Here is a 14112-nt window from a genome sequence, read left to right as displayed (position 1 = left end):
CTCAGACCGTCCTCAGCGACTGAGACCAGCCCAGGGTGAGATGCCAGAGGCTCTCAAGCCTCCCGCTTCAGGGCTATGCTGCATCCCCAGTGGGGTCAGGAAGGGACTGCTGCCAGCTCTCTCCTTCTCCAGTGCTGATGCATTTCTAATGAGGTGCATTATGATGGAAAGGGGGTCTGCAAGGCACTGGGTTATGTGGCCACTGGGCTATTCCAGCATTGCCTTTCTGATGGCCTCCTACCTGCAGTGCTCTGGGGGGTGGATGAAGCACTGAAGGAAGAGGCTTGTCGGGAAGTGGGACCACTGTTTCAAATCTGGGATCATCAGGTAGAAAAAATGAGTGTGCAATTCCTGCCTAGCGCACGTACAATGGTGCGCACAAGCTGCAAGGTTGGAGTGTCTCAGCCTGCTGTTGCTTACTGGGCATTATGGGGCTGGGTTTCCAGAGGGGCTGAGCCCCACTGTCTCCAGGCTAGCTTAGAAGGGGTGATGGTGCTCAGGACCTCAGATACGCAACATAGGCATTCATGGCCCCCCACCCGGACAGTGGAAGCCCAGCTGCAGGTGAGCTCTTTCCCATCGTCCTCGCAAGTGCCGCCATGCAGGCAGGGATGGGAGTCACAGGGCCGGGCCGGCTTCTTGGTGGCTGGGGGCTGGCGCGTGGGTTTCCTCCGGGTGGTGGCTGGCACGGTGGCAGTGGGTCTCCTGGTGGTGACAGGTGCTGCCATCTTGCTGCTGGGCTTCCCCATGGTTTCTGGGTGCAGGACGTGGGCGGTTGTGGCGGTGGTGAACCTCCGCGTGGTGGCGGGCGCCATGGTGGTGGCAGTGGTCGTAGTGGTTGTGGTGGTGAAGAGCCTGGGGATCCAGTCTGGAACACAGCATGGGGCACACTCAAGAGGAGCCCAGAAACCCAATGCACTGCTGAGGGAGGTGGGACACCCGGGTCTGATTCCCGGTGATGAAGAAAGGTACCTAGGAGCCAGGACTGCAGGGTTCAACTCCTGGCTCTGGGGTGGGGGTGCCTCCTAGGAACAATAGGGCACTGGGTTCTCTCCCTAGCTCTGATGACGATCCCCTGTGTGATCTTTGAGTCAACCATCTACCTGCCTGCACTTCAGTTTCCCCACCTGTAACATGGGGTCAATGCTCAAGGGCCGACCCTTGAGCTCCTTTCACAAGGGTGAATCCATTCATCTTGGCTCTCTCAGGCAAGGAGGATCCTACACAAGGATGCTGCTGATGGTGACTGAAGCCTGTTCTCCAGCCGTGCAAGCGGGAGAAGGCCCACCCCTGGGTCTCAACCCCTCACCGCTGCCTCTCTCCCTGCACCGCTAACAAACAGCTGAGAGCCCTTCACAAGGGTTCAGGAGGCTCCAGCTGCCGTCTGGTCTAGCTGGGGAGCTTGCAGCTTGTAAGGCTACCTACACAGCCATCCCCAGGCTGTCTACTGCATTCGTGCTTCCTTACACCCCTCCTCCCTGGCACAGCCATAGGAAATCAATTGTTCCTGTTCATCAGCACCAAGCCCTGGGGGTGGATCAACTGTCTTCCCTTGCCCTGCAGTGGCAGGGAGGCAGCTGCCGTGGGGCACATCTTAAGATGAGGCAGGCACTTCAGTGCTACAGCTCAGCCCCTGGGTAGCAACCTCACATCACACCTGCTACCTGCGAAGTGCAGGAGGCAGGTGGCTGGAGGAGGCTGACATCCTTTGCCCCAGGGGATTGGCAGGCAATTATTATATGGGACGCTCTGTTCAGATCCTCAGTGGGTGTCAATGAGGCCTGCAGTCAAGGGAGCTGCAACAGTCCCAGTGGAGGGCTAGGAAAATGGTTTGGGGCCTGGGGAACATGACTTCTGAGGAGGGGTTGAGGGAACTGGGTTTATTTAGTCTGGAGAAGAGAAGACTGAGGGGGGATTTAATAGCAGCCTTCAACTACCTGCAGGGTGATTACAAAGAGGATGCAGCTGGACTGTTCTCAGTGGTGGCAGATGACAGAACAAGGAGCAATGGGCTCAAGCTGCAGCAAGGGAAGTTTAGGTTGGATATTAGGAATCTCTTAATATTATAAGTTTATATACTACATAAGTTTGCAAACTAGATAAGTTTAGGTTGGATATTAGTAATCACCTTACTAGGATGGTGAAGTACTGGAACAGGTTACCCAGAGAGGTCATGGACTCTCCATCCTTGGAGGTTTTTAAGACCAGGCTAGACAAAGCCTTGGCTGGGATGATGTAGTTGGGGCTGGTCCTGCTTTGAGCAGGCGGTAGGACTAGATGTGACCTCCTGAGGTCCCTTCCAGCCCTTGATTCTATGATCAATCCACAACACCTAAGGGCCTGGCCTGGAATTGCTGGCAGTTAACTGGGGCCTAGGGGCACTTTTTATTGGAAGGTACTGAATGCAAGCCTGGAGGCTGGGGAGAGCAGAAGTCCTAGGAGCAAAGCGGTGCAGCCTCTTGTGTCCCCGAGATCTGTTTCACACTCCATTAGAGTCCCAAACCCAAGAGCTCTGTCCTTCAGGATGAAACATGTGCCAGTCCCCAGCTATGAAAGATAATGTGCTGTAAGGGGTGTCTGATGAGCTCCTGCTGGGGATGAAAGGGAACAGGCCAGGCCAGAAGGAGCCTTGCTTGTCTTTAGAAGTCCAAGCCAGGCAGAGGCCAGAGAGCGAGGCAGGCCCATGAAGCATGGCCAGGGGAGCTCACCGAAGTCCATGAATTTGACATGATCCTGCTGCGGCTTCTTCACCAGGAGGGTCTTCTTCTTGGAGGCTTTGATCTGCTTCAGAAGGGCCTTCTGGACGTCGGCCGCTGTGTAGGACGTGGCTGCTCGGAAGAGGGATAGGAAAAAGCGTGAGGCTGCCACGGCTCTCCAGCATCCTTCCCTCTGATACAAGCCCCGCAGAAGCAGCCGCATCAAAAGCCGTTTCACCCCCAGCCCCACAATAGATCTCCAGCCTGCTCTGTGCCGCTTGGACTGTGGCCCTCTCCGTGCCATGCCAGCTGCCTTGGCTGGACAAAAGGCACATCCTCAGTACTTTTATTTAATGAGGCCCTTTCATGTCCTCTAGCTCAGACTCGCTCCTCAGGTGAGGCACAGCCCTGGAGCAACACTTCTGGCAGGCAGAGCCAGAGCTGGGAGCCTGCAGGGGCGGGAGGGAGCTGCTGTCACCTGGATCAAAGTGGGACTCGACGATGACACGGACGGCGTTGCTCTGACCCAGGTCCCTCACGCGGATGCTCTTGAAATCCCTCTTGACATCAGAGTTGCGGAAAAGCTCGTCCAGCTAGACGGGAGGGAGAGAGGCAAGGCAAAGGAGAGGGACCAGGGCGAGGAGGGAGAGGGAGTGTTTAGTATCAAGATCCAGGCCCAGATCTTGGTTCTGATGCAATAAAGTCCATGTTTCCACCCCCTCCAGCTGCGTTTCAAGTCTGAGCCTTTGCTGATCATGCACAGCCCCGGCCACTGTGACATACTGGTGCCTGCAGATCCCTCACTACCCAAGGGCCCGCTGGACAAACGCTTGGTGAGAGGTGCTCCTGCCCTGCGGGGCTTACAGATCTCTGGTGAACAGAGGAGACAGACCGAGGCTGGGGGAAAGGGAACGTCCCCGTGTTTCACTGGAGGAAGCCACCAGTTCCACGCCTCGCGGGATGCTCCAAGAGGCCGAAACAGGCTTGGCATCTCTCCAGATCTGCCTAGGTGTCTTTCCACCCTGAGAACAGACCTGATGTCTTCTCAGCGCCACACCATCCTCCGCTCTGACCAGCCCAGTGGTGCCGAGAGGGCTGCCACCACTGCATGGGCGAAAGAGCACAGCCCCTGCCCCACCGCTTGACCCTAATACCTCCACGTGGCAAAGGAGCTGGTTAATACCTGCAACAGGATGCACATTAGCAAAGGGCAGCAGGAGCCTGGGATGGCAGCCTCAGGAGCCCTGGGTTTTAGTCTGTGAGGTACAAGGCCAGGCAGCCATTCTGTACCTCGATTTCCCCATCTATGAGATGGGTTGATGAGCCCCGCTTCTGAGACGGTGCCTGTTTTGGGGCATGAGGGTGCTTTGAGATCCTGAGGTGGAGGTCTCTATTATGCTTCAACCTACTGATGCCGCTAAGTAAAGGGGTTTGCTTAGCCAGTGGCCATGAGTTACACCAGGGCTGGAAGGGACCTCCTGAGTCCTCAACTCCAACTCCTTGCCTGGATATGGGGTTTGCTGCTCCTAAACCAACCCTTCCCAAGCCGGCCCACCCAGCCTCTTCCTGACAGCCTCCAATGACGGGGAGGCCCCAGTTCCCCTTGTCCCATTGTCCTGACACTCGTACCATCCGGGATCTGTCCCTGAGTTTGATCTCAATCTACTTTTAAGTCAGGGCTTGGCCTGGGAATTGCTTGGCTCTGGGGTCCTAGGAGAGGGCAGGCATGATGCCTCCAACTCTGTTGTTCTTTCTCTTCTTCCTTTGTTTCTCCACCCCCCCCGCACCCCACTCCTATACCACACACCATATGGCCCATATGTTGAATGCACATCTGCCAATATGACTGTACCAAGCACTTGCCAATCTGGAAGTACAGACTGGAACGGTCTCTCCATGCTAAACATGTTGATCCCCTTCCCAAAGACGCTTACTTTTGCTGAGCCACACAGCAGGCTCCAGTGCAATGTTGCTACCCCATCACATGCTGCCTCGCACGCGCAAGGGGCCCCTGCCAAGCCAGCGCTGTCTAGCCGTGAGCTCGCAAAGGAGCAGGCATCACGAGCGTGCGGTGCTGTGACTGTAAGATGCCATGAAAGCAGGGAACGTATTCACTAGGTGGCGGTGGGCTTCCTGGCTGAGCTTCAAAGGCAAAGTATGGAGAGAAGCCTGGCAGGCTGGACTCTAAACCATTTTCTAAGGGTCTTTCATTAATGGAAATACACTAATGGAAGACAAGAGGCCCAAAGCAAAGCTTGTATCTATGCAGCTCCATGAACCTCATCCCCTGCTGCCCCTGAACTTGGAGATGCTGTAACTTCCGGGCATTCTGGTTTAAACCCATCTTTAACTATAACATGGGTCAACTTCCACCTGAGGGTCTCAAAGCACTTTGCAGGAGGTGCACGGCTCTCACCGTTCCCATTTCAGAGAGAGGAACGTTGATGGACGACGTGGCCAGAGCCGCACAAAGAATCAAGGGCAGGGCCAAGAACAGATGCTGAATCTCAGTGCACTTCCCTGCGCACCTGCCAGCTCCGTCCTTCCCTTTACAATGGGCCGTGGTTACTCCAGGGGAAGGCAATATGGAAGCCACCAGAGCACCAGGCCTCACCCAAGACCTGCTGGCAGGGTGGAAATGCAAAGCTTTTTTGTAGTGGGGCTGGCACCTCCAAGGCAGTGGACAGCAGGGGCAGGACCAGAGGGGTGTGTCCATAGCAGACAGACTCCAAAACCCTTTGTTTCTACCACCTGAACTGAAATCCTCTTAGCTCCCACTTGCAACAAGGCTTGGGTGCTGTTGTGCATGGTCCGAAAGCCCTCACCTATGCCACGGCAGTGCAATGAAGGCCATCCAGCCACTGCACTCTGGACAAAGGAGGCTGCCTCCTCCCTCCTGCCAAAGCTAAGCCGGGCCCCAGGGGATGACTCACCGCACTCTCGATGCTCCGGGCAGTTTCCCCGAAGAGCTCCGATTTGGGGTCGGCCATCTCGGGCGTGTAGAACAGCTCCTGGCCCTCCACCTCCTCCAGGATGAGTACTCCTTGGAAGACCTTGGTGGCTGCGGGAGGACGAGGCAATAGAAAGGAGACAAGACAAATTCGTTAAGCAGGCAGGTTGGATGGGGGTTGTTAAGTGTTCAGTCCCTGTGGGGGAGTGGGTATGGCAGTGTGGGGACAGTGCCAGGCCTTGGGTTAGTCTGGATGGGTCTGGAGAGCGCTATGGAGGATTAGTATTGGAGGGTGCTGGAGCAGGTGTGTCAGATGGCAAAGACCAGGCTGGAGATGGCAGGTTTTACCATACGGTTTCCTCTGAGCTCCGGCCCGGATAGCAGCCGCCCTGGACCGGCTGAGTAACAAGAGAGATACGTTAGCCAGAGCAGGACACAGTCAACAAGGTAGGATCCAACGCATGCATGCAACACGGAGTCATCCCCGAGGGAGCCGGGGCCCTGGCAGCGATGGGTGCTCTCCTGAAGTGGGGGGAAGTAGGCGCCCTGCCAAGAGATTTGGGGTCTGGCACCTCCCACAGAGTCCAAAGTGGGAGGAAGGGAGATGTAACTGGAAGGAATCACAGAAAATGAGGGTTGGAAGAGACCTCAGGAGCTCACATCTAGTCCAACACCTGCTCAAAGCAAGACCATCCCTGAGGACCGCAGGGATGTGTGGGTACCAGGAGAGCATCAGGAAGTGACCCTCTGCTGCTGGCATGTGTGTGGGCATTGCAGGCATTGCCACCAGACAGGGGAGTCTCTGTCTGCAGAGAGGAGAAGGGGAAGCCCCCTGGGCACGTGGTGTCTTGGGAGGGATTGCAGTGGGCGCCGGGGAGTCAGTCACGTGGAACGAGCCTGGTGAGGGAAACCCGTTTACTGGAGCACACGTTGGGGCTGTGCAGACCTGCGTGCTGCACCGAGCACCCAGCTGCCACACTGCGAGGCACAGGGCAGCATCTCAGGGCAGGGCAGCATCTTGTTCTTTGAGGGTGAGGAGGATGCCACGCAGGTCGTGGGAGCAGTGCTCTCCCTGGGCTTGGACCATAAGTGGAGACCCCTCACCCCAGCCTCAGCAGAGTCAATGAGCTGCTGCCCACCTCCCATCAGAGGGCACTGAGCTGGATACAGACACCTAGGTCATGCCCTCCACTCCCCTCACTGTCACCTTGCTGCCCCAAAGGGACAGGCCCCACAAATCAGTCTGTTCAGGCTATTTCAGATGCATCCAAAACCAACCAGCCCCTTACAGACAGCACCCTGCCTCTCTTCTGGGCACAGGGGTCTGTAGCTAGACCCCCTTGGCATCCTGCAGTGGGTGCGGGTGGGCTTTCATGTTCAAGACAGCAAAGCCAATGCTGTACACTCCCGCCAGCAGGCCCCATGGCGAGACACATTGCCAGAGAAGTGGGCAGCAGCACTCAGCACCAGCTTCCCCTCCTGGGTGGGTCTTGCTCCACATTGTGTGCCCTAGTCTGGAAAGGACTGTGGCTTTATATCTCATGCCCACCCCGGGGGAGCTCAAGGGACATCCACTTACCAGGACAGTTGCTCCCTTCTGCATCGATGGCGGCTGTCTTGCCATCAGAGCAGCAGCCCAGAGGGGTATTAAAGCAGGTGGCTCTTTCAATGGCTGGAGTGGGTGTAACTTGGCTTTCCTCTGGCTCCTCTTCTCCTGCATGGGATTAGGGAGAGTGCAGGCAGCTGAGAGGTGGGCTCTGCTGCTGGCTTGGACTGTCTCCCACCCACAGTCCAAGCTCCAAACACCTCCCAGACCCCAGTTCCACATCTGTGTCGAGGCTCGTGGGGGCGCAGCCTTGGGGATGGTCAGATAGACCCTGCCTGTGCTGTAGGAGACCCTTCCACTCCTAGGCTGCTGGATGGGGGACCTTTCAACATCACTTAAGCCCTGCCTCCAGCTTGGCCCACAACCCCATTCCCTCCTCATGCACGGGGAGCTACAAGTTGTGGTGGGCATCGGGACTGAGGCAAGAGAGAGGGAGCACTGGTCCAGCACGCAGCCCTGGGCTAGCTCTAGCCACACCAGCTCTAATTAGGGCTTGTCATCCAGATCAGTCATTGAGGAGGAAGCAGAAGGGTTAATCACCCAAAGGAGTTTGAGCAGAAGGTGCTGACCTGCCGAGCCGGCTCCACTAGCTTCCTGGTCCCCACTGATGCCCATCTCCTGGTCTCCACTGCCTTCTGCGCTGCCAGACTCAGCGAAGGCAGGCTGGATGGTGGCTGGGACCACCGGAGCAGTAGAGATGGGGCGGACAGTGGTCTTGCGAAGGCCGTGCGTGATCCAGGGAGTGGTGGCTGGCCGGGCAGTGGTTATCCGTCTGGTAGCAGGATGGCTTCTTGGAGTGGGCCTCGCCTCCACCAGCAGGGACCCGGTGGGTTTCTCCGTGGAGTCGGGGGCCCGAGGGGTGAGCTGCAGAGGCGGGGGGAGGAGGAGTCTGTCCAGGGCCTGCGTGGGCATGGGCAGCGGCGTGGGAGGCAAGGTATGACTTGCGTGAGTGATGGACTCTGGAAGGGATGCAGCAAGAGGAGGTGGTTACAAGGGGAAGATTGGACAGGGCCCCATGACGGGGTCTCAGTTATGCAGGGCTCCCGCATCCACTTCAAGCCCTGCTGCTACTAAGAGCCACCCTTTGCCATTGCAGGCCAGTGGGGAGGGATGGATGGAGTTAGGACAGTTGGAGGTAATGCTGGCACTGCCTGCCTGGGGAGCTAGAGCAGGGAGAGACTCACCATGGCACTGTCCGGCGTGCTTCACCGTGATGATCTGTCCTTGCCGGCACGCAATGGTCTTCAGCTGGCACTGGTCACCATAGGTGACACCGTCAGAGCCGCACACCTGGGAGGGGAAGGAGAGAGCCAGGGGCTACTGGAGAGCAACTGGAGAGCCTGGCACCTCCTCTTAGCCCTTCCTGCCTATGGTAGAGCCCACCTGGGAGGCCCCGGGTTGTAGGCCTCTGGAAAAAAGACCCCTCTCCAAATATTCATTGGAGGGGTAATGGCTGGCAGGTCCTAATTGGCATCTCCCTGAGGAGAGGAGAGGAGAAAGTGGCTCTCTAGAGGGAGGAGAACCTCTCCTGCAGCAGGGGCTCTCCGGGAAATCCCTGCCAGTCTAGGAGGCTGCCTAGATAGCTGGCATCATGCTCCAGCTGCAGCTGGCAGAGACACCAGACTTCATGCTGCCTTGGCCTGGCCTGAGGGAGCTGGCAGAGGGTCCAAATGCCTGCGGCTCAGCCCCACGCCACGGCCCCCCCTTTACCTTGGTCATGTTGGCCTCCGTGCAGAGTGGGGATGGGCATTCACAGTGGGCAAAGCCATTGACCTCCACGCATGACGCCCCGAACTCACAGCTCATCTCATGGCAGGATTTTGGTGCCGATGGGTCTTGGGGGGGATGAAGAAAAAGAAACAAGTCTAAGGCACTATAAATATGCATGACACAGGCAGCACCCCTCCCTGCCCTGGCTGTGGGCACACCTCTGCCAGGTGCTATGTAGGGAAGTTTTGCCCAGTGCTACCAAAAGCACATGGCAGACTTGCTCCGGCTCCACAGAAGGGGGAAGGCCAATTATCTGGAGCAGCCTACTGTCATGAGCACATGGGCCTACAGACATCCAGGTTGTGGATGGCCATAAAATCCAGGAAACTCTGCTCTGAAGGCCAAGACCCAAGCTGCCAGGTTAAGACAGAATCTCTGTTGGCAGCAGGAGTAGTAGGGCTTTTATCTATACATGAGCAGTCCAGGAGAACCAATGAGCTCATGAGCCACCCCATCACCCAGTGACCTGGGATTTCCTTCTCGAGGGAAGCCACTGTGGGCCGAGTGGCTCTTTGCCTCACCTTTCTCGCAGCCGGTCATGCCCAGCTTGCTGCCATTGGGGCACTGGTTGCATTTCATGCCGGTGATGCCCGTCTTACAGGAGCAAAGTCCAGTCATCTGCTCGCAGTCATCACGGACGGAGCCCACCGGGTCGCAGTTACAAGCTGTGCGAGGAGGAAACGGGGACAAGGACAGGGGGAGGGAATGGAGCACAGTTCACATTGGTCTTCCTCTAACGATGCTTTGCGCCAGCATCACACAACCCAGGTGTCCTGGATCTCAGTACTGTGCACTGGCCTGGGTTCCTAGGGGTCAGGATCCCATCATTACCTCCAGAACCTCACTCCCATTTACACCTAAGGGCCCTTTACACTGACCTGATCATTGCATTTACTTCCAGCAAAGTCTAAAGGGGTCTTGTGCTAAAGGGGGCCCTAGGTTTTTTCCATCATGGGACTGTTACAAGGTCTTTGTTTGATCTTAGTGACACAGGCCAGAGAAGTTTTACCCACCAGTTCCTGCACCCTGAGGCTCTGCTGCTACATAAGATGCCCCATCTCAGAGTGAAGCCTCCAGCTGGTAGAGGACAAACCACAGCCATGGTTTATGACTTTCCCTGTGACAATCTGGCATCTTCTGTTCTGTCTGAAATGTCCTGGCACTGATTCCCAGCTGCAAGGTGTCGCTGTGCCTTTGCCCAGACTAACATTTATGCCCAGAGCCCAGAAGAGGAACCCAGGCATCCTGCCCTCCCAACCCTAAGCCTGAATTGCAGAGCCATGAGTGGCATTTGGAACTGGAGCCTGCAATCTCAGAGCCCCCCTGGTGGATTTGATTCCCCCTGGTGAAGAGCTTAGGCCAGGTAGAAGCGGGAGACCTATCTATCACCCTGCTGAGAAATGGCTCCATAACTCAGAGCACGCGACAGGTGGAAACAGATTCTCTGTTGTTTGCAGTCCCTTCCACATCACTCCTCTCCCCCCGCTTGAGCGGCCCTCTCCCTTCTTGGCACATATTGATTTTCTTGCCCGTGTCTCCAATGGAGCTTGAAATTAACACGGCTTTTGTAGTTTACTTCCTCGTTTGCACGTGGGCATCGCCGCCGATGTCGGCACAGATCGGGGAATGGCCCCTGCTGCTTCAGGCCTGGCAGGAATATGGGGTGGGAGGGGACTGGGCCTTGGGGAGACAGTGCATTGGCTGCTGCATGCGGGCGCCTGAATGCAACCTGACGCTGGCATCTGAACCAGAGCTCCAGCCCCCAAGAGCGCTGCAGAATGGCTGAGGAAAGCCCCTCATGCCACCTTACGCTCCTTTTACGCAGAGAAGTCTTACCCAACATGGCAATGGGAACGATGCAAATCAGAGACCTGGGCCCCACCTGACCTCTAACCCTGAGGTCTAGGGGGACACATGATAGCTCATTTGCATCTGGAGTGGGATTTCATACGGAGCTTGGGGGTACGTGGGGCATTTTGGGCTCGGGGGCCGCTGGGGAAGGGTTACCACACGTGCTCAGTGGGTGCCGCGCTTCCCCCTGGCACTCACGGGTGCAGCCGCTCTTGCTGTCGGTGACGATGCCGCGGAAGTTCCAGAAGCCGGGCTCACAGCGGTCGCACTTGAGGCCTCCCACGCCGGGTTTGCAGGAGCACTGGCCGGTGGTGGGGTCGCAGGCCCCCCCGTAGGAGCCGTAGGCATTACACTGGCAGGTGCCTGCCGGAGTGACAGAGAGACCCCCACCCCTCAGTCTCGAGGAGCCAGAATCCCCAAGCAGAGGTGGACGGATGTCCCAATCTGTGCCGGACCCCAGATGGAGCTGCACGGCGCCGTATGTGCAACTAGACCTGCTAAGCTTGCTGGGATCCTATGATCCTGGCTGACTTCCTGCCCATGGGGCAGGGGGCTGGACTTGATGATCCTCCAGCGTCCCTTTCAGCCCAAATGTCTATGAAAGCTGGGATGGGACCACTGTTGCAAACCTGGTACCAGGACACCGAGCAATGCACTGGAGTGCCTCCCACCCACTTCAGCTATACCCTTCCCCTTAAGATTTCCTTCCTAATGATGGAAAGAGTCAAAACCTCAGGGTCTCTTGTACTCCCTTTGTTTGTCTCGGTCTCTCTACCCTGGGGAAGATCCATTAGGAATTATTTATTGGGAATGCTATGGAGGGCAAAGAATAAAGACAGACAGTGACACCCCGGTGTGCCTGGGGATGAGAAGCAAAGATGCCCGAGGAGCTGGTTGCCTGAACACCTGGAGCGAGCAGGGGCTGAGGAACAGGAGCAGCCCAGGAGCTGTCCTCCCCCTGCCCTGATGGTACCAGAGACAAGGGAATAAACAATCTCCGGAGCAGGGAATAAATATGCGCCAAAGTGCTGAATTCAGCTGCGCCGGATAATTGCATCTTGATTTATGCTCCTGCCGCCGACACAAGGGCATGGGCGGGACGCAAGGTGAAGAGGCGCCTGATTCCACTGCGCGGTGGCCCACCGGGACGTCTCCCTCAGGGGAGGTAGAGCATTGCTGCGAGGGAGGCCAGAGAAGGGGTGCAGCCACAGCCGCCGGCCCAGGGTGATGCTAAGGGGTGAAACATGCCTTGCTCCTGGGGACCCTGAAAGATCTCAGCTCAGGAGCAGGGCATCTCTGGAGGAGATTCCCCCCCATCCCCAGGACCTGGTTTCATCTCCATGTGGTCCCTGCCCCTGGTTTCACTGCAAAGGGTCCCTCAGCCTGCTATGGGGGATTTCCAAATTGCTCCCAGGGAAAGGAAGGGTTTCACTCACTCGGGCACCCGGCTGAGCCCACGCCAAGGGCCAGGGTCATGTTGTCAGGGCAGCATCCGTACACGGTCTGGCTGCAGTGCAGGACCAGCAGTGGCGGGGGGGTCGTCGTGGCGGCTGGGCAAACAGGGAGAGGCAGGTTACGGTGGGGAATGGCATCAGTGACCGGGTACATCAGGACAAGATAACAAATGCCAGGAAGCCAAGTGGAGGGCTCTGGCCATCACTGCAGGGGTGAGGGGCACAGAAGCAGCATGCAGCCAGGCTAGCAGGCCCTGAAATGCCCAGCCCCCAGTTCAGTGCAGCAAGTCAGCACCAGTCTGCCCACCCACATGGGCATGTTCAGCATGACAGCCCCTGGGTGCCCCGGGACGGACACAAGGCAAGGAAGGGGCTGGCTAAGGGGGTCCTTGTACAGCAAAGACTCACTGCGGCAGGCTCCTTGCCCGGCGGCGTAGAGGTCCTGGCGTTTCTCACAGCGTGACTTCTTGAGCTCACACTCGTTGGCGTAGGTCACTCCGTCAGAGCCGCACACCTGCATGGAGGAGGACCAGGGCTGAGCAAGGGCAGAGCAGGAGGACGGAGCTTGCTGTCTGCCCTCCCTGCTGCTACTCCCCTGCCCTAAGGTGGATCCATCCCAAGGCTGGCACCGGGCAGGGGAGCTGGGATTCTGCACTTGGCATGAAGGACGTGGTGGGGCCCTGGGTGAAAAGGGAAAGCAGGAGCCTGAACAGAGCAGGGCATGGGCCTCAGTCCTGTTCTCCCCTCTGCAGCGGGGGCTGAGGGCTTCTCTTTGTACCAGGCACTGCCCTGCCAATGGGTTGGTCGTGCCTCCATCAGTATCCATGGGCTCCTCCCAAGTTCAGTCCCAAGAAGAGGAGAGGGACGCAGGAAGGCTGGACAAGCCAGCAGGGTTGGAAAGACCCCAATGGGACATTCAAACAGTCTGGAGGAGCTGGGGAGAACTCCCCACCCATCAAGGCTTCCACCTCCTTCTGCCTCCCCCTTGTACCTCCTCACGACCAAGGCTAGAAGTGCTGGGAGCCCCCATCCCACCCCCTTGCCCAAAGCCGGGGTGGTTACCGGGCTGCGTGGCACAGCCAAGCAGGTGAAGTCGCACACGCAGCGGTCGTCCTCCATGTCCTCATCCCACAGGCCTCCAAACCGCCGGCACCGGTCCTGCTCGCACTCACCGTCGTCCCCGGAGCCAGACCCCCCTGAGCCGCATTCTGCGCAGGAGGCGGGGGGATGCAATGAGACAAGGGGTCCAGGTGCTACCCAAGACATCCCCACAACTGACTGTGCAGGTGAGGCTGCTCCTAACCCCCACCTGGTCCTCAAGGCTGGAAAGACCCTTCCACAAAAAGAGCAGCTGATTCCTGCCCTGCACCCCCCATGGCAATGGCCAGGAGACAGCAGCGTCTGGAGATCTCTGTGCTAGGAGCCCTGAATCTGCACGACGGCTTCTCCTCTGCAGCACTGCTGCACTCTCCAAGCAAGCACAGCTCTGAGCTTGCATCTCCCCGAGGACCTGCTGGCTACGTGGATGCAGACCCAGACAAGATCTCCACTCAAAGGAAGAGCAACCGGTTGGCTTTATGGCACTAATCCAGCAGCTGCCGCTCCCTCCTCCTTAACCCAAACTCTCCCCTACACCCCGGCTGCAGCCGACAGACAGATTCCTCCTGCTCAGGTGAACACCGAGACCTAGCAGGAGAAGGGCTGGGGCCTGATGTAGTTTGAAGTCTAGTCAAGGAGATATTATTGGCTTAGAGACACTTCATGCCATGTATTTAACTTGCTTCC

At 57.6% G+C, this 14112-nt stretch overlaps 1 protein-coding gene across 1 annotated transcript in view; it reads right to left on the bottom strand.

Moving 5' to 3' along the window:
• AGRN (agrin) overlaps positions 1-14112 on the bottom strand; it is a 161911-nt gene that overhangs the window by 20283 nt on the left and 127516 nt on the right. Inside the window, exons 11-23 of the mRNA XM_025198144.1 lie at positions 13390-13535; positions 12736-12841; positions 12310-12423; positions 11072-11236; positions 9544-9687; positions 8963-9087; positions 8437-8542; positions 7822-8211; positions 7226-7360; positions 5630-5757; positions 3175-3289; positions 2709-2828; positions 515-868 (exon numbers count right to left, since the gene is read on the bottom strand). Of these exons, the coding sequence (XP_025053929.1) occupies positions 515-868; positions 2709-2828; positions 3175-3289; positions 5630-5757; positions 7226-7360; positions 7822-8211; positions 8437-8542; positions 8963-9087; positions 9544-9687; positions 11072-11236; positions 12310-12423; positions 12736-12841; positions 13390-13535 (2148 nt within the window). The remainder of the gene's footprint in view (positions 1-514; positions 869-2708; positions 2829-3174; positions 3290-5629; positions 5758-7225; positions 7361-7821; positions 8212-8436; positions 8543-8962; positions 9088-9543; positions 9688-11071; positions 11237-12309; positions 12424-12735; positions 12842-13389; positions 13536-14112) is intronic.

This window comes from Alligator sinensis, unplaced genomic scaffold (genome assembly GCF_000455745.1).
Source record: "Alligator sinensis unplaced genomic scaffold, ASM45574v1 scaffold569_1, whole genome shotgun sequence".
Classification (NCBI taxonomy): domain Eukaryota; kingdom Metazoa; phylum Chordata; order Crocodylia; family Alligatoridae; genus Alligator; species Alligator sinensis.
Note: the sequence above shows the minus strand (reverse complement) of the source record. Positions and strands in the feature narration are given on the sequence as shown.